Raw genomic sequence first — 20,394 nt, forward strand, 5'->3', positions numbered from 1 at the left:
TGAAGTTTCTGCCGACAACTGTCGACTGTTGACATGGATACAGTTCTCTTGAAGCGAGTAGTAGCTGTAGTTCAGCCTTAATCCTTAGACTTGAAATAATGGCTTAAAACACAGCACTGGTTTAGTTGAAACACACAAACTCGGTACTTTAATCATGCGAATGTTTTAAATTTTTGTTGTAATCCACAACGTTTAACACCAGTTATAAGGCTCATCCTCTGGAGGGCGCTCATCGTTTACTGCGATATATTCAAAACGGTGAGCAGAGAAAGTCACGGTAGAAAGCCGGCTTTGTCGGAACATCACATTAGGCAAGGGGTTGGACTCCCTTGAAAAGATAGGTACCGTTAGAAATGAGATAATATCGTCGTCTTTCGAAACGTATGTATCAATATGGTCGCTCTGCGGATTATATTTGCATATGCCTGTCCGTCTGTCTATCTGTCTGTCTCTCTTTCTGTTTGTTTGTTTGTTTGTTTGTATGTATGTATGTATTAAATGGATGTCGTTCGGAGACTCGAGACTGATCAGGGTACTGTAAACGTGATTGTTTCCGCTTCGTGGTGTTATCTGTAACTTCACAATTCCTAAATGACCTACCCTGGTGAAAAGTGTAAGTTTCTGGTTATGTTACGTCACTGATACGTTCACAGTATTCTACGTCATCGATTCGTCACCGTTTGCACTGGTAACGGAAGGCACTCGAGTGTATCCAAGCACATTTTCACAGTGTTCACGGATAAGATCTCTCAACAAGTCTTCAGAACTGTCATTTTGAGCTTCTGGGCATGTTACTTTCGCCTCCGAATTCAGCATCTCAGATCACGTCGTATTGATGACCTCAACTTGTCTGGGGAGGTAAGTTGCCACATGAATACTCACTTTTTAACGGTGCGCTATCGAAATTTATCATCACCAAGGAATTTTCGTGCTGTCGTCATATTTAATTTGAACTTTCACTACGTATTTAGATCACCATGACATTTTTTGACTTCGACGAGTTACGCCTTTCATAGTCGCTTAAACGTGGCTATAGGCATGATGTTCAGCCAGGTCAAGGCCATGTCCTCAGCAAATTACCTGTACGTAATCATCTAATAAAAAATGACCAGACTTATGCAATACCTGAAACCAGGTGGACATTCCGTCACGAGCTGAACCGTTTCGGATTGCTATGACTTTTCATATGGCATTTTTGTGTGGTGAATTTTGCATGACGTTTTCTGTCAAGATTATCGTCAACGTCATCAAATATTTCTACACTTTGCAGTGAGTTCATGTCCTGAGCATGCCATGGAACACCCTTTCAATTTGGAGTAATTATGACACAATGCTGTGATAGATTTTGATGATACTATGTCAGACTTGTATGTTAGTAGCTAAATGAGTTATGGTCACTGATTTCAGGGATTTTTTTACAATGAACAAGTATTTTAACAAGAAATATATGCCCATTGGTTGATCAATAAGCTGAAAGTCATTGATTTAGTTGTAGGGCAGAGAAATGACGACAATTAACAAACTTATCTTCATTTACTCAAATTAGGCTTCTCTTCATGCTAATTCCATTTGCGCAGGGCAATAATCTTCGAGCCACTATGTGAATGCCGGTCTCCTTTTAATCTTGTAAGTGCTAAATGCATTTTCTGCAAGATAAACGAACCTAAGGGTAAAAGCACAAGAGTAGGGCTTCGGTTACAGGTCACTAAAGAAAAGAATCGAAAACGCTGAATTACATCAATCTCTGATACATGTTGTAACTCCATAAAACGATAGAAATAGTGATGTGTGCCTCAGGTCGATCCAGTAATATGACTACGCCTGAAGTATCATGTTACATGAGTGAATACCTCTATACTATTTACAAAATAAACCTAAATAGCAGAATATCGATTATTAACGCACTTCAGTGTAAATACTATTCATTTTAAGATTTTTACAGTGAATCGAAGGCGAAGACTTAAAAAGGTTTTAGTTTTCGATTCTTGTGCATCTGTTCCATTATACACAGCATCGCAGTATACGAATTTGAAGTTGTGCTCTTGTTAGATGTGTAACTTTTCCACCACGCATGTCGAATCCTGTGACTGAATTTGAATTTAGCAGGTGACATTTTTCATCGTCAATAAATTTGACTGCACGTTTCACAGGTATTAAATCAGGCCGAGCCCATACGCTGATATTCACTGCCATCTGCTTCTACAAAAAATTTCATAAAATGATGACCTTGCGTACACAGTAACTGAAGTCAATCCTCTGTGAAGACGGATATTCCGTTGAAACAAGTATACGTTTTCATAAATATGCGATTTTTATGACATTTTCAATATCATAAATCAGTGTATTCGGTCAATTTCTGTCAGTGTAGTCAGCCCATTTCTGTCAGTGTAGTCAGCCCATTTCTCTGTGTGTAGTCAGCCCATTTATCTGTGTGTGGTCAGCCCATTTATCTGTGTGTGGTCAGCCCATTTCTGTCAGTGTAGTCAGCCCATTTCTGTCTGTGTAGTCAGCCCATTTCTGTCTGTGTAGTCAGCCCATTTCTGTCAGTGTAGTCAGTCCATTTCTGTCAGTGTAGTCAGCCTATTTCTGTCAGTATAGTCAGCCCTTTTGTGTCAGTGTAGTCAGCCCATGTTGTCAGTGTAGTCAGCTCATTTCTCTCAGTGTAGTCAGCTCATTTCTGTTTGTGTAGTCAGCCCATTTCTGTCAGTGTAGTCAGCTCATTTCTGTTAGTGTAGTCAGCTTATTTCTGTCAGTGTAGTCAGCCCATTTCTGTCAGTGTAGTCAGCCCATTTCCGTCTGTGTAGTCAGCCCATTTCTGTCAGTGTAGTCAGCCCATTTCTGTCAGTGTAGTCAGCTCATTTCCGTCTGTGTAGTCAGCTCATTTCTGTCAGTGTAGTCTGCTCATTTCTGTCAGTGTAGTCAGCTCATTTCTGTTAGTGTAGTCAGCTCATTTCTGTCAGTGTAGTCAGCTCATTTCTGTCAGTGTAGTCAGCTCATTTCTGTCAGTGTAGTCAGCCCATTTCTGTCAGTGTAGTCAGCCCATTTCCGTCTGTTTAGTCAGCCAATTTCTGTCAATGTGGTCAGCCCATTTCTGTCAGTGTAGTCAGCCCATTTCCGTCTGTGTAGTCAGCCCATTTCTGTCAGTGTAGTCAGCCCATTTCTGTCAGTATAGTCAGCCCATTTCCGTCTGTGTAGTCAGCTCATTTCTGTCAGTGTAGTCAGCCCATGTTGTCAGTGTAGTCAGCTCATTTCTGTAAGTGTAGTCAGCCCATTTCTGTTAGTGTAGTCAGCCCATTTCTGTCAGTGTAGTCAGCCCATTTCTGTCAGTGTAGTCAGCCCATTTCTGTCAGTGTAGTCAGCCCATTTCTGTCAGTGTAGTCAGCTCATTTCTGTCAGTGTAGTCAGCTCATTTCTGTCAGTGTAGTCAGCCCATTTCTGTCAGTGTAGTCAGCTAATTTCTGTCAGTGTAGTCAGCCCATTTCTGTCAATGTAGTCAGCCCATTTCTGTCTGTGTTGTCAGCCCATTTCTGTCAGTGTAGTCAGCCCATTTCTGTCCGTGTAAGTCAGCGCATTTCTGCACTCCTTTGGTGTGAGTTCATGTCCTTTAGAGGAAAACGTCAATCAATTTGGAGAGATTTTGACACACGTCAGACATAGCTGTTAGTAGATAGATGAATTATGATCAGCTATGCCATCAGGGGATCATTTTGATAAATGAACAGAATTCTAACAAGACATATATTGACTGATTAATATTCTGAAAGTCATTGATTTATTGGCATTGATCAATAAGCTAAAAGTAACTGATTTAGTTGTAGGTCAGAGAAATGAAAACAATAGGGCCGTTCACAGTTTACGTCACTGTTCTCTAATTAATATGCAAAAATAAATATTTGTCCGCATTTTCAGATAACGCTTTTGAAAATTACGCATGCAAGAACGACGAAAATACATCTCAGTGGGTGACTGCTAGTGTAACAATGAATACTAAAAAACATATTCACGACTCTGAGTATTAGCTGCAAAAACGGCCATGTATGCAACATTGATAAAATTTGTCCGCATTTCAAGCTGCGTGTGCGATGTCGCGCGCTACAGCTATATTTAGAAACAAACCTGTAACCGTGAACAGCGCTATTGACAAACTAATCTTCATTGACTCTAAATAGGCTTCTCTCCCTGATAACTCTATTGGCGCAGGAGAATGAACTTCCGACTGTTACGTTGATATTAATTTCCCTTTACGTTGGTTAGTGGTAATAGCATCGTCTGCAAGACAAACCAGGATGTGTGTAAAGCAAAAATTTTGAGTCAGCTCAGAAAGACTGTGAAAAGACTGAGTTTATCAATCTCTGACATGTTGCAACTCTCAAAAGTTATAGGAATCACTGTTGCGTGCCTCAGATTCAGTGATACGACTGAGGCTAAAGCATCACATTTTGTGATTGCATACCGACTATACACACTATTTGTAAAATAAAACTAAAAAACTGAATATCGATTATAACTGCATTTCAGCAGCATGTAAAACTAATTTGTAGATTTTTTATTTAATCGTTGAGCAAGACTTAATAACCGTGGCTTTTTTTAGTTGGTTTGCTGTGTATGTGTATTATCAAACAGAACGTCGCAGGTACATAGATGTAAGGTTGTGTGGTTTTCATCAAAATTGCCTTTTCAGCCGTCAATCAGATTTGCGGTAGCACTTCGTCAAACATCCTGAAGAAAACATTCGTTAATTCAAAGCCATATTAATTAAACCACCGAGGAAATTATATTATCGACAGAGGAATTCTTAAATCCCACAAAGTGTGTATAATCGATTACTTTCAGACATGCGAACGGCATTTAAATTCAAGAATAGAACCGTACACATTGAACACACTGGCAAATGTTCAGAACGTCCTCTTCATAATTGCAAGGCTGAATATTCTTTGAAATTTCGCCGAACATCATATTATTAATAGATTTTGTCTGTCAAATTCTGTGACGTATGTTTCCGGAGTGTGATTTGTACGATACATATTGCACATTTGAAAGACCAAGAAATATGTGCGATTTGAAATATCGTATATATTGTCAATGGGGCCCATGTGAATGTGCTGTGGTCTGTAATCTTGTAGAATCGTTTTCTGAATCGAGTTTTCAAATATCTGCGTGTTACATCGCACACTGGTTTCGGTTGGCAACCCGATCGATTCGATCGACCGGTACGGAAGAAATTCACGTTTACTGTTATTTACACTGCCATTATCGAAATCACATCCATGCGTATATTTCATGTCAACCTACACTTGATGAGTTTGCTTACACGATCAATTTAGACAATGTTGTTGACAGCAGGGATGGTGTCAAATTCCGCATTTATTTGAATAATATTACCTGGACGTATTTAATTAAGACTATTTGTACACCGTCATGTTGAGCATTGATGGAATCAATTCATTGCAAGAGGTCAAATATGGTAGAGCTGAAGTAGTTCAAATCATAATTGAATTTATTAATCCACTTTTTTCTCCAGGTATTTGGCTCTTGAAACATTTCCGTCTCTAAGGAAACCATAACTAGGATTTAATATGTTGAAATTGGAACTTTCCTGCCTGCTCTTAGCGTTTGTGTTTAGCTTCGGATTACGACTAGTTTGGTCCTCTGGCATCTCAGAGCCAGAGGGTGACCCTGAAACAACGATGTCCACGGCTGAACAGCCAGAGTCGGAAACCGAACCGGCATCTGAATTCGAAAGTCCCTTCTCTGAGTCCGAAGATGTTATCGCTGAAACCAGACCATCGGTGGCAGAGTTTCTCCTTCCACCATTTGTTCTCATTTTCATCATAGTTACTGGTAAGTACCTGTAATTATTTTAGTTCAGGACAGGGATATATGACAAAGTGTATCCTTGTAACATTCAACATCAAAGATTCACTTTGCATAATTGTGACAGGTTGATTTTATAAAGTTCAAAAATTAACAATGTCTCTTATACAGACTTTATTACACGAATAGTCATAAAATGACAGCAAGGAAAATTCAAAAGGTCAGAGTTCATTAGATTGAGTCCAGCGCTATATCAAACTGCCGATGATTAATCTCCACTGTATAGATGAAAATTCACTCCCTCTGCGGAAGCTATAATGTTGTTACCGACGTTTTGACCGCCCACAGCGAATGGCAGCAGAAGTTTTACTCTGTTGGTTGGATATGACATTTATTTACTCATATATTTTTTATTTATTTTATATATTTGTTTACGGATTATTTGTCACTTGGTTTGTCATATTAGATACATAGATATTGATTTTGTGCTTGTTTGTTTATAGTTCATTCGTTTATTCTTCGCCTGCTTGTTTATTTATTTATTTATTTACTTACTTATTTATTTATTTATATATTTATTTATTCATTTATGTATTTGATGTTACTTTACTAGTCAGCTCCTCCCAGTCAATAGGACTGAGAATTTGTGTATTGAGGCTAAAATGATAAAACAAAAACATTTAAGTTATGACGACTGCTTACAACAAAACAAAGGAATGTTGAAGGGGAAATATAGTTGCACAGAACGTAAAGCCAATGTCACGTGATAACACATGAAATTGACAAGGACATATGGCCTTCAGAGAATCTCAAATATATTGATATGAAAGGAATTTATTACAGACATTGAATCCAATGTGATACATTAGAGCGAAAAATTAGCGATTATTAGCGATTGATTAGCGATCGACAAGAAGCAAAGTGTAATTAACACGATTGGAACTAATTTGGGATAATTGGATTTCATATTTTTCAAATTTCTAAAAAGTGTTAGGTGCCGTATAGCTGAATGTTGCAATAATACAAATTACTCATAAAAACAAGTATGTAATGTAAAAAGAAAAGCAGATGGGATTACTTTTGTAGATTAAATCGGCATTACTTCACCATCCAATTATCCCAAATTAGTTCCAATCGTGTTACTGCCAGCACTCTGTCGTTTCACCTTAAGAAAACATTCCGCTTAAAGTCGAAGTGTTGGTAGCGAACAATAAACATTGGTGGTTTTATCAGTTGCATCAGCCTCTGACTATAGAGCTCCTTTGCTTAATAACACAGACTTAAATTAGCAATGCATTGTGTTGGAAAACCGTCATATCACCATAGTTGCATGGAGTTTACCCTTTGACATGTAGATATTTGTAACATTTGTCACTTTAGATAGATGTGTCACAATTTTTGTTTGAGTAGGTGACAACAGGTTAAATGGATCATTACCATAGAAACATGAACTGCCATTTGTATCTCATACAATGAATACTTTTCTTGAAGCAACAAAATAAGTGAAATAAGTACATAAATCTGTTTTGCTTTATGGCCATATACCAATGTAATCTTCAAAGTTGAGAGTTGAAGTTGATAAGTGGTAAAACACCGTATATACTTGTACATTTTTCTGATACTTTTGAAATCTTCCGGAAAAAATCATCGAAATAATAATATAAAGAAATAAATATGTAGTGGCATTTTTAACTAACCTAGCGTCAAATATGTATTGTTAATCAACAAAACCTCCAATTTCTTTTTTTCAGCTCTTGGAGGTCTGATGGTAACTGCGCAGTGGCGAAAGCGCAAGCGCAAACGGAAACAAGAAGAAAGGGAGATTACTGAAGCTTTTGTAAACTCTGGATTTGACGTCGACACTGAAAAGATTGAGGCCAAGAAACCCATCGAGCCACCTACCAAATGCAAGTATTGTTTGTTAGTTTTCGATTTTTAGGCTTGCTTTCTCAAATATAGGTGTCGTGTTATTGATCGATGTGGTCACTTTGCTATATGATATTAGGTTACTGGTTATTACAGGGATGAGTCATGACACGGCGACAGATCATTTTTATATACTTTTACCGCGAATTCTACAGGTAACTCTTTTCAAAGGAACAGAATATAAAATAATATACACATATATATATTTGAACAGAGTTTGAACCTATTAGATACAGTTTTCACTACCAAGTTCGTATTTTGTCCTTTTGTATCATTCATTAAAGTAATCATCAAATATCTAGGAATAATTGTGTGTGTGTGAGAGAGAGAGAGAGAGAGAGAGAGAGAGAGAGAGAGAGAGAGAGAGAGAGAGAGAGAGAGAGAGAGAGAGAGAGAGAGAGAGAGAGAGAGACTCACTTTCTGCATAACTGCGTGCTGCATTAATTGACTGTATTCGTAAGTCCGTAACGCGTTGATTAAACCAACCATTGCGAGTGCTTTTGTAAAAAGTCAGGTAAAACGTGACGGAATTTCATCTGAACAACATTTGTCGCTCTCAATAACCGCCGTTCACTTTTCATGAAAATATGTAAGCGCATGTTACCAAGGCAGCAGTGCATTACATTGGTCAAGCATTTTGAAGTGGTAATTGTATCATTCGATATGTTCACTCAATGAAATGAGCATTACAATAGATGCAAATACAAATTCTATTCAACCAAGATGGGGAATTTCCTTCAAGAATAAAGGTCAACAGTTCGCTTCTGGTGTTTTTTTTCTATTTGACCTCAAATATTGTTGTTTAAAATATTTGTCCTTGGAATTCATTTACTATTTGATTGTCAACTCACATGAAAATAATCTTCGAAATATTTATGCTGTTCCTGTAATTAAACAATAATCAACACCAGAAGCCTGTTTATGCAACATGTACAAGACTCGGGGGTTTGTCGGTGCATTTTTCTGACATTTCGTGAACACGGTGAAATAAATACATTTTTGAATGCGATAACATTCATTTCCCTGTGAAATTTATGATTTTATCGGGACATCTATTCCATAATAATGCGTTGGGAGTGTGACTTATTGTTCTGTTCGTCATATCCCGTTTCTCGATTTTATGCCTATACAAATTAAGGAGTCACTTATTGTTTAACGCAGACTTTAATCGACGATCGATGCATAAAACTACACCATTACAATTAAATTGGAAATACCGTACTAATTAATCAATGAAATGACACAGTATTAATTAACTGATACAGTCTAATTAATCATAGACAGGATAATTTGCTATCTATCACAGATGACGACATAACAGAGTAAATCTATCTAAATTTATCTATCGATAAAAACAACAATGCACTAAAACTATTTCATCGTTGACATTGATACACTTTGCACATCTTGTGTCTGTTTATAAAATTTCAGTTATAACAAGAGCAGACCTCAAAGTAATAGATTCCTTGGACAGTTTCTTCAACCAACCGATGCAGTTGTTGAAGATATCGCTGCCAGCTGTCCTGTCGCTGGCGTTTTGTCCGCTATTGCTTCAAATCTACGGTCCCTTGACCAGATTTTTCTGGCCAGCGTCACAGTATCCAAATGGAATGCCTCCAATAAATGAAGCTATAGGCAAGTGAACATTTTTACTGAGACATATAACATTCTTTTCCGTAATTTGATTGGGTTATTTCACGTAATACATTGACCAGTTCATGTTCACATCGAACAGGGTTGATGTCACGAATGCCACTTTTCAGTAAATCTTTACAGGCGTTAATGACACCATTTGTCACAATGTTGATCATTTTTACTTAAAAAATACCTCCATTGCTATTTTCTTGACTGAAATGTGATCAGTCATGGCCCTATCTGACAGTTGCAGCTAACTTTCCTGCAATATAAAATTCTTGAATTCATGTTAAGCCAATGATCCATCTATTCTTGCCATTCTTGTTGACATTCTCCCCCCCCCCACCCCGCGTTATCTAGGGAGGCCAGGACCCTATACCGCGGCATATACTTTGATGACATGGTATTTTGTGTTTCCTGATCTACGTCTGAAATTAAATAAGTGATGTATGTATGTCATACCCTCTGTAAGAAGTTGGGCAGAAATTTAATGACCTATGACGAAATCATTTATACAATCAGCAGAATAAACTATATGTTCAATCAAATGAGATGAAAGTGATCGTAAAATTCAACTAAACTTGTTCCTTTCAAGCATGTCACACTCGCTACTCTATAATAATCATGTCAGCTTAGTATTACATCGCTGCTTACCGCTATCTCGGTCTACTTTCATGGTTAAATCTTAGAAAGAATCAGCTTGAACGAAGTCGAATGAATTATCACCGGTAGACTTCATCTTAGTTTGTCTTCATTTACATAGAATTCCTTTTTGCGGCTTTAAGCTTCGATTATTTTTCAACATCAATAAATGTGAATCGCTCGAATGAAAGAACTTCGCATTGCCATCATGGCAAACACCGTCATATTCAATAAATAATTGAAGTTGATAAAATTAACACAAAGAACGGGAGTTGGTTCGCTTGAATAATTTATTCGTTCTTGGCATCAATTAAAATCGTCATCTGAGTATGTGTAGATGTGTGGTATTCATATTTTGTCAGCATGATTGACAAAATTGAAGTAATCTTTTCTTAAGGTGTATAGCTCTTTGATTCATCCAGTGTAGTAGTTCAAACAGAAAGCTGGTTGGTCTTCTTAGCGATGCGTTTTAATTAGTATCAAATTAATTACATCTCCACTTGCGTCTTTGTATGCACAGCATTTGAGATTTCAGCTTGATCAGTCAAATATAAAAACAAGAACTTGTCCTGTTACCGGTCGTAATGATCAATGCCACTAGCGTTTTCGATCAATTAATAGATCGCCTCTCGCATTTCAGCGAATCGATCAAAATAAGTGAAAAAGTAATTGGATAAAAAACACCACAAACTTCTTCCAACCTGTCAGTTGTCATGGTAACACCAGTATTGATCTAGTTTGAGTGTCACTTATATTGGCTGTCAAAGCATAGCATAGATACATTTAAAATGATCGTAAGTTCTTTACAGTTTATTAACGCACGAAATATCTTGATATTGTAACACGTCTACTCTTGTGTGTACGCAAAGTATACATGATTTGAGAGCTAATTCGCCTATAGCAAAGATTCTGAGCTGCTATTCCGTAGCTTCAGTCAGTAACTTCATGTATGTATCTGCAAGTATTTGTTTGCTAGCTTCGCAATATTTCCATAGAATGTTTCCTTTACGCAATGCCAATATATTGTAATAATTGTTATCTGATTTCCGCTTTCATATTCGCATGCGTATTCCATAACTGCTACTTTTTCTCATAATAGTGTATTCCCCTTATAACCTCAAGTAGCATAGTGCCACGAGCTGAAGCAGAGAGCTGGCTTCTGATCTGAATTTATTCCTTTTTACGTGTGAACTTTCTCCGTTCAATTTTCTGTGAATGCCTTCTGATATGTGTCTGCGACGCTAGCAGACATAAAACCATAGTCCCTGGAGCCCCAGGGTCCATGGGAAACGCAACAAAGATAATACCTCGAGTCATTAAACTATGTGGAAATACCTTAGTTGTTAGTAATGATGTGGTCGTTGTTTCTATAGCATGCTTCCTGGCTCCCGCTGGTTTGGTTTACGCGTAAGTTCCGTTATCTTATCCACAATACACACCTATCACGTGCTACCGTGTACACGGTACGTTTGTATCTTGATAGATAGATAGATAGATAGATAGATAGATAGATAGATAGATAGATAGATAGATAGATAGGTAGATAGATAGATAGATAGATGATAGATAGATAGATAGATAGATAGATAGATAGATAGACAGATAGATTGATAGATAGATAGATAGATAGATAGATAGATAGATAGATAGATAGATAGATAGATAGATATGTTGAAAATTGGTAGAAAATTGTACTTTGTGCACGTGGACTGTGAAATAGTAAACTGCTGTCGATAGTCACATGGGTAGTTGATTGGTGAATGAATGAATGAATGAATGAATGAATGAATGAATGAATGAATGAATGAATGAATAAAATGAATGATTTAATTTGGGATTTACAGATTGATGAATGGCTAGAGAGACAGGGGGAGGACAAAGTAACAGAAAAAGACATTTTCAGAGTGATAGACCAGCGTAATTATTCATTCTAGTAGTCAAAGCGCGTCGAAACGTTATTTATTTAATACTGGGCATTTGGGCAAGTGTAATTCTACAATGTCAATCATTAAAATGCATTTCCCAGTAGTTTTATCAAATGTATAATTTTCAATTTGGTTGATCTATTCGATCTGTTTACTGGCAGCCGTATGGTTGCTGTAAACCTTATGGTTATGATAATATACTTTTGCTTTGTATTTATCAATTGGAATAATTTTGTCCAAAACCTCCACACTGTTGAAATATTTTTATCTAACTGTAAAAGATAGTGGTGAGTGGATATTTGCCCGCCCCTCATGTACAGAATCTTCCAAATTTGTTCGACAGGGTAACTTTTGGATTCACATTCCAGTCTGCTGTTGAAAAACAAAAAGCGTTGTTAAACAATGTTTCCTTGGAGGTTAGCCTGCTGGATCAGATTATCATACTGGCGTCTCAAGTACCGTTATCAGACGAAAACGACAGAGTGGAGGTAGGTCGGTGAAAATGTAACGACACGTACCATTGTGGTTTGCTTTTCGGAATCAAGACAATTCAACATCGACTTGCATTATTCAATTGGTGAGCTGCATGGAAATTCAAAATGCCATCGTTGCCAAGCGTTTACGAACTCCAACCTTGCAGTAAAAGACAAATGCTATTTTGTCTTATTTCATTAATATTGCCAAAGCTGATTAATAACGTGCACGTTTCTGTCGACCATAGTATGGACTGTGAAAGCCATTTTCTTTAACAAATGCCGATAGATTCTGTGAAACGATATTACGTCCTCTTCTACTAGTTTACGTTCGTTAGCCTTCGTTCTTTTACATAGGTGATCGTGACGTTAACTGATTAGCATTGATAATGTTTTAACTACTGATTAAATGATCGATTTTGCTGTGAAGTATGTTTATCAAAACGTTTGCTGTTTATTTATTTGAATGAAGTTTACACTGTTCTTGTTTTTCTGACATTAGATTTTATTATTGTCTTAAAATTTTTGCAACACCTTGTATCGAAAAAATATTCTCTAAAAGCATTCACAATGGAATTCACTGGTGTGATTTCTTTTATGACACATTTGCAGATTTATCGAGCGGTAAAGGACGAAATTATTTCAATAATGCAACAAATACAGATACAAAGTAAGAGAAGCGGCTTCAATCTTCAGAATGGACCTCTTTGGAAGGTACGATCATGCGCAGTTACATTACAAACTACGGGACCAAGGACCGAGAAATATCCAAGATACGGTCTATTTAAACTCAGTTGTACAGAGATTCTCCAGTTTTCATAATATCTCTCATTATACACATTGTTTACATCATTGCCAAAACGATGAATCATAACACCATGCCTAATATTCTCTTTAACTATTTCTCGGGCATTTCTGAAAATAGATAACACTACCATGTTTATACAATTAACTCGTCGTTAGGTTCAACATAAAGCTGTTTGTGTTTTTAATATTTGTGTTGTAGATTGTACCAATCATTCGGAAACGTCGCTATAACAACCAGGCAGACACAGTGATGGCCGTGAGTATTATCAATGTTTTGTTTTATATGATTTCTGTAGACAAGTGTGAGGTATAACGTCGACCAAACTATGGGCCCAACGTCAATAACAGAGTTCTAAGAGAACATGTTTGAAATGTCTTTTTACGAGTAAAGAAATATGAAAGGAATGTGTAGAACTCAAAAACTGTGAACAAATGGGGCAAAGAAACTATCACCGGAGGAAATGATACAAATAATGCAAATATGATACAAATACAATATATCAGAAAAACGAATGCGCCAACTCGACTTTCTGTAATGGCAATACGATTAATGACGAATGACAATTCATACTAAGTTATGTAACATTTTGAAAATCATAGAGAGCACAAAACGATGGAATGTCTCGTAGTAACAGATTTTTAGAAGTTGTTGATATTTTTTTAACTTTAGTGCAATCATAGTTCACTAAATCGTGAGCGCTTCCTTTGCAGGATTATTCTTTATATAGACTTGGTTCAAGTCACTCATCGCGTCCACTCCACTCATCACGTTTACCCAACTCACTCGCGTTTCACATGAAAATAGAACACAAATCATCGCGGTCACCCCACTAAAACATTCACAAATCAAAGACTTGAACCAAGTCTATTCTTTATAGATCGCAATTTCTTACTGGATTATCTGATCAATTTTCAGAAAGAAATGATTAAACATCTATTGAAGATGAATACAGCAAGATCTGAGAGACATGAAGCTATGAGTGCATCCTTCACCCACTTCAGTGGTTTTTCTTGGAAGTGTTGAGTTTCTTCTCATTCTTTGGTGTTTTACTTATCAAGGTATGGACTCTTATTCGCTCTTTCAGATTCCGCCATTTTCTTTTTGCAACGCAGACGTAAGACCATTACACGGTAACAGTTTAATGTGATGTCAGTTTTGTATTGCATGCATTAAGAAAGGACAGTATCAAGGAGGCACCTGATCAACCATTTGTACGTGTTTCTCATAGCCCCAGCAATCTCGTTAAGACTGCAGCATACTGGGATCAATAGTCACAGCTACAATTAAACATTATCCGATTGGGTATATTTGTCTATTTATTTATTTGTTTATTTATTTACTTATTGTCATAGGCACAAAAGCTGAACTTGTTAAATCTTAGATATTAAGTTTCATAATTTTTTCATGAAAACAAATATATTTCCTTCTCTGTAAAGTTAACGTTTTTTCGAAACCTTGCAAATCAACGAACGGTTTACATAAAGTATGGAATGTTGTTGTTGACAAAATATTTTAGTCCGGACAAGAATTTTGCTATGGACATTGCACATGCATAGACTGCATTGACAAATTTAAACCAGGTTTTTCGATGTGATTTGGGAGTAGAACAAGAAAACTGTATTTTACAAGATAACTAAAGTAATGGAATATATGTAACTTACAGCTGGTTATGTAAATCATCATATGGATGCATTTGTGGTCCAATTATGTACAGGTGCGTCTACTAGCGTGTCATTCCAATATCTTTACTGCATATCACTTGCGCAAATCAATTTCCTTTGACATTACAATGCCTTTTTAATTCACCCGCAGGCAGATTCCTATCGCATGGAGTTGACAATGTGTATAGTAACTGTATTCTCTATATCATTACTGTGTTACGTCGTCGCTGACCTAGATTCACCATTCAGTGGATTTTTCAGGGTATGAATTTTCTTTCTAACTTAACGCATGTGAGGAGAGGCTTGGTTACCCTGGGCAACTCGATTGACAGCCGTTTGGAACTACTCGACGCGTAACCAAAGTTACTCGATGAGTTGTTCAAGGGTATGCCAATTGAGCGTCCTTATGTCACTGTGTATTCTTACATATCTGTATGAGGTTTTGTCTGTGCCTTTGTATCTCTGTGTCTATGTATCTCCTTGTTCGTCCCATATAAACTAGAAAAATACATAAACAAAATACATAAACCAGAAAATTGAACAAAAATGCAAACATTTATTGATGGAGATATTACCTCTCAGTCGGCACGTTATTTTTAAGCAGACGTGTCAATATTATTGGACGCTTCTTAAGAACAGTCTGATGGTTTTTTCAGTGTATGATGTCAAATGTGTTTGTTCGTGTTTCTGTGCGCGTGAGTGAGAACGCGTGCCCGCGATTGTTGGTGAAAATCGAGTGAGTAGTTGTGACACCGTCTTCTCAGTACTGAATTACGGTGGAGTATTTCAATAGCATTGATGACGTCAGCGTTAAAATTTCTCACCAGTCGGTCTCTTTTTCAACAGGTCAACTTGTCGTTCCTGTCGGAAATTCTTAAGAAGACGGAAATCATGTACGAAACAGAAAATGACGTCACAAAGACAAGTGTGGAAGACACCGCAATGGTAGCGGTTGAAAAACTGAATCAAACCAACGCCAACATCATTGATAAGACCAACGCCAACATCCTTGATAAGGCTTTGACACCCAATCACCCGTTCATGGTGCAGTCATAAAGACCTACATTCAAGGACTCAACATTTATCAACTTTAAGCTGAAACCCTTTCTGCAAACTTAGAATTATTTCAAAACGGAGACACCAAGGATGACAATAATGAGGAAGGCTTCTAGAATGATGCGGATGAACAGTCGCAACTTCAGTAACTGAGGCACATGGCAGGGGTTTCTGAAATAAACTGATTTTATCGATGGTTTTTATCACAGCTTTAACAAAAGCTTGTTTCGACACATGTTGATAACGCATGCACACATCGCTTTAATTTAGCTGCTCACCTGTTCTATGGTTGTAAAAAGAGTGTCACCTGGGCGACAAAATGGCTGAAATGTTTGTCGTGTGGTCGGAGTCTCAATAAATTAACTACAGACATACTCTTGAAGTCATAAGACATTTGTCGTTCCACTTCGAGTTCGCTTTGAGATTTTGCGACCTATTATAGTGTGGAGGAAAAAGAAGGGGTTCGTTTCCGAGTAATATGTATACCTTCAGCGTATTTATCGCTCCTGTGTTTTAGGATAAGGTCTGCTTATCATTAGACAATGTCTAAGTGATCTTGTATTGTCGTTTTTATATTCGACACATTGTGTGTACGTGACTTACGCAAGAAATGAAATCATCAGTTTATAGTGAGTCATTTTACTGTTTCATACTTAAGACCACCATGTTAAAGTTAATAAGGGTACTATGAAATTATGTCAATACAGTGCAAAGGGTGAGGTAGCATCGTTTCTAATTGGTTGACAGCTTGTTTGTCTTCTTCCGTATGTGGATAGCAGCTTATTCATGACAGGTTTTCTATACCTTTGTAGCGTTTACAAGATTTGATTCAGAAGAAATAGATAATTAACACCATTAGGTTCATTGACTAACGAACTGCACAACAGGGCACACAGAGCTTGACCTTGACATTGGTCGTCAACGTACGAAAGGGAAACGTGATGCAATACAAAACAATCTAACGCATTACTCCTGTGTACTGCCTCAGCTCGTCAAGCATAATACATAACCCTGTTTTTTCATGATTTTGAGGGTTATGTTCTTTTAAATGGGTATCTTGGCTCCTTTTAAAACTAACGGTGTGGTTTTGTGACAAACTTACCATGGTTTCATAGCTTACATTGCTTAGCAGAGATGTCATGGCACCGAGAATGCTATGATGGCAAAATGATAACCGACGTTTATCATGTGTAAGAGTAATCTTTCTCTAGCATTTTACATGTTGTGGTACATGATCCATTCATACTTTGCGTTCAAGTTATGTTCCCTTGGGTTCAATTTCACTCTGAGAGATCCACTGAGGGACATCATAGCAAAAGCAACATATAAATGCCGAAATAAACTAGCGTATCTGCGTTTGAAGCAACTTGGCATTGTGAGAATGTACTTAAATCCCAAAGCAATAAAACATATATTACCAGCATTGCCATAGGAACTGATTTCATTGTGTGAAGTGCGATATACTGTGTTAATATTCTGTTGTGTCTCCACCTCGCTCTTTGAAAGAGGAAGAGAAATAAAACTACCATCATTTGCAGACTGGTAATCGGAAAACACCAATTTGGAAACCATAGCAACACAGTCTTGCATGGTAACGACGTGATGTGTGGCATAATTATGAAAGTGTGTCAAATCAGATTACACTCTGATCTACACTAACATCTGAACCTACGCAGTAAAACCAATGAGAATAAATTACCTTCCTTTGTTGTTTTCAAAATTTGTCTGCTATCTCCAAAAGTTCTTCCGCTTGTCTGATAAGTAATCTGAATGACGTCACCGCAGTTGGAACATCGGTATGATTAAATCGCCTGATTGGTCAATTGTTTCTTTATGTTAGGGGCTGATTTGAATTATATGGTAGTATCCAGACGGCACAGTACTATTATAACTGCGAGGTTCTAACTTCATTTCAGAAAGACTAAAATTTCTGTAATTTGACGACATGCACGCTGCGGGGAATGCTCGAATTCATTTAAAACCTATTTAGATTTTATATAGGCAGTCATGCAAATTGTTGTTGAGTGTTCACTAAAAGGTTCAACATGAGAAAACTCAGCTGGAGAGAGAAAGCAAAATGAAACGACGTCTTTTGAATACAAACGTACTGCTGTGTGATGAATGTGGTAAATATTGTGATAATGACGCTATAGTTTAAGAAGTTAAACATATTCTAAGTTCAAATGCGAGTTCTTATCGAGTTTATTTTACTTGATAGTCCCTAAAATTTTGACCGTGTCTAATGATGAAACAAATCATAAATAGAAACGTTTCAACAATTGTTAGTGTTCAAGGGTATTTGCTCATCGGAATTGGTTCGGTTACATTCGGTTTTACTGATGTGACGTCAATGTACAGCTGATAAAAATTAAAGGTTTGAAAATTTTAATTAAAATTGGATTAAGTCTACAGAATGTACAGTAAAATTCCTGGAAGCATCAAGTTATTGCAATGTAATTATTCAGGAAGAATGAATTCAAGCATTGACAGCCGACCATACGGAGTCAATCGACAATGGCCTATAGATCCATCTCGATTGAATTTAAATAGCAATATCGTGGCATAATGCGAGGAGTGAAGTCAGCAGACAGGTGCAAGCTTTTATTGATTATGATGGACTACTTGGTTGCTTTGCTATTGTATGAAGACAATCCTCACTGGAGTAAAGTATAAGTGCCAAACAAAGGCAGAAAGAATGGTGTCAACGTCAAATCTTGACTCGTTCTTGAGATCTTTTGAGCGCCAAAGTCAATTTTTGTCGCCTTTATAAAATATACCCCAATTTTTTTAGATTTCTGCCAAAATTTTGATAAAAAAAGGGTAGCCAATGAAATGTGATGTCCATTTGGTCCAAAATTATCAAAAGAATTACTGAAAAATTCATAAGCTTATAAATTGATAAAATGTTGCACTAAAATTTTGGTGGGAAAAAATTAAATCATTCAAAGGGTTAAAACCTTGATGTGTAAACAACTCTGTAACTCTGGATTGATAAGTTGGATATCATCTGGACACAGACGTAGTCAATGCAGACCCTTGCATAGACAGTAGAGGGGAAGTCTCCCTCTTTACTGTCTATGTTGCAAAGAACATAAACTAGCATGTTATGGGAATACATCACACGATGAAGACCGTGACCAACGTTAATTTTCCTGAATGGTGCTGTTAATTACGTGAACAATATGGTGACAATAAGTGTATCACACGCCATGCCATACGTGTCACACGCCATGTCATAATGTGTGTCACACGCTATATCATACGTTGTGTCACACATCGTGTCATTTGTGTCACGCCATGTCATATGTTGTGTCACACGTCGTCTCATTAAGGAAGATGGGATACTTGCTCGAACACACGCAAAACACACACACACACACACACACACACACACACACACACACACACACACACAAGATAGCGAGGTTCATATCTTGTGACAAGATCTTGAGAGAAAAGCAACTTACATGTGAACATTTTTAAACGGACTTCTTAATTTTGTACACTGTGGGGTTAAAGACCCATGTTTGTGTATAGTATACACAAAATGTGTATAAACAGCATATTTGCTTCCATACCATGTTTCTAGTGCAATCCATTTTGGCCCGTGGTAACCTTCAAGTCTTACTTTGATTCAATAAACGTACGGGAAATTGTTTAAGATTTTCGCGATAACTGTACATACGTCTCTGGCAGTTGCATTTTCTATGGCTAGCAAAGAAGTTGACGAACAAACAATTTCATAGCATTACGAATGAACATTGGACCCGCAATCCCAAAAATATGAAAAGGGCAATGATAAGAGTGTTATCGCAAATTGAGGCATTATATAGGTGTTTTGCAGTAGAAGGTTGTACCGAAAACATGAACATTGGTTAGTTTTATATCATCATAAACTTTATGCGACATACAACCTCGGCAGTGACAACATTAACAACTGATAGAATTTTCAATCAATCGTAAGCGAATATTCATTGTAAAAATAAAGCATGTCATTCAAGGAGTTCCCTTTCCCTTGCTTTATCCAGAGAATACGTCGTTTCATGAATACTCACAGTCCGTACTAAGACACTTGTCAAAACACGAGTCAAAGTTTATCAAAAATACTCCAAAACGAAAAACGATTCACTTCGTAGTCTCCGTAATTGAAGTTCAGAGGCAAGGTTTTAGAATATGTCACCGAAATGGAAACGTCAATGAAAGGCTTTGATTTGGAATGCTGATAAATTAATCGTCCCTGTCTATCAGGGAGGTATCGGCCTACTGGGATATAAAAGTTTTGTTTGTTTTTGGCCTGATTTTCTTGAGGAAATCTCGACCTGTCATCAATGAGTGAATGTGTTCATATACATTGAATTCATTGATATCATTTCCATGCGTGCACATCGTTCTCACCGTCTGACAATAAATTTAGCGAGGTTGCATTTAGCGAAGTGGGTACTCACTTAATATCG

The 20,394-nt window shown here is 37.1% G+C and overlaps 1 protein-coding gene across 1 annotated transcript; it reads left to right on the plus strand.

The window, feature by feature from the left end:
• Positions 1 to 582: 582 nt before the first annotated feature.
• Positions 583 to 17,363, plus strand: LOC139139764 (uncharacterized). Its single transcript, XM_070708668.1, has 11 exons — positions 583 to 858; positions 5,522 to 5,841; positions 7,566 to 7,721; positions 9,172 to 9,375; positions 11,391 to 11,424; positions 12,286 to 12,430; positions 13,028 to 13,129; positions 13,422 to 13,478; positions 14,139 to 14,281; positions 15,036 to 15,146; positions 15,731 to 17,363. The coding sequence occupies exons 2-9, from the start codon at positions 5,577 to 5,579 to the stop codon at positions 14,244 to 14,246; spliced, it is 1,071 nt and encodes a 356-aa protein (XP_070564769.1). The 5' UTR covers positions 583 to 858; positions 5,522 to 5,576; the 3' UTR covers positions 14,247 to 14,281; positions 15,036 to 15,146; positions 15,731 to 17,363.
• The last annotated feature ends 3,031 nt before the right edge of the window (positions 17,364 to 20,394 follow it).

Source organism: Ptychodera flava, chromosome 9, assembly GCF_041260155.1.
Source record: "Ptychodera flava strain L36383 chromosome 9, AS_Pfla_20210202, whole genome shotgun sequence".
In the NCBI taxonomy this organism is placed as follows: Eukaryota; Metazoa; Hemichordata; class Enteropneusta; family Ptychoderidae; genus Ptychodera; species Ptychodera flava.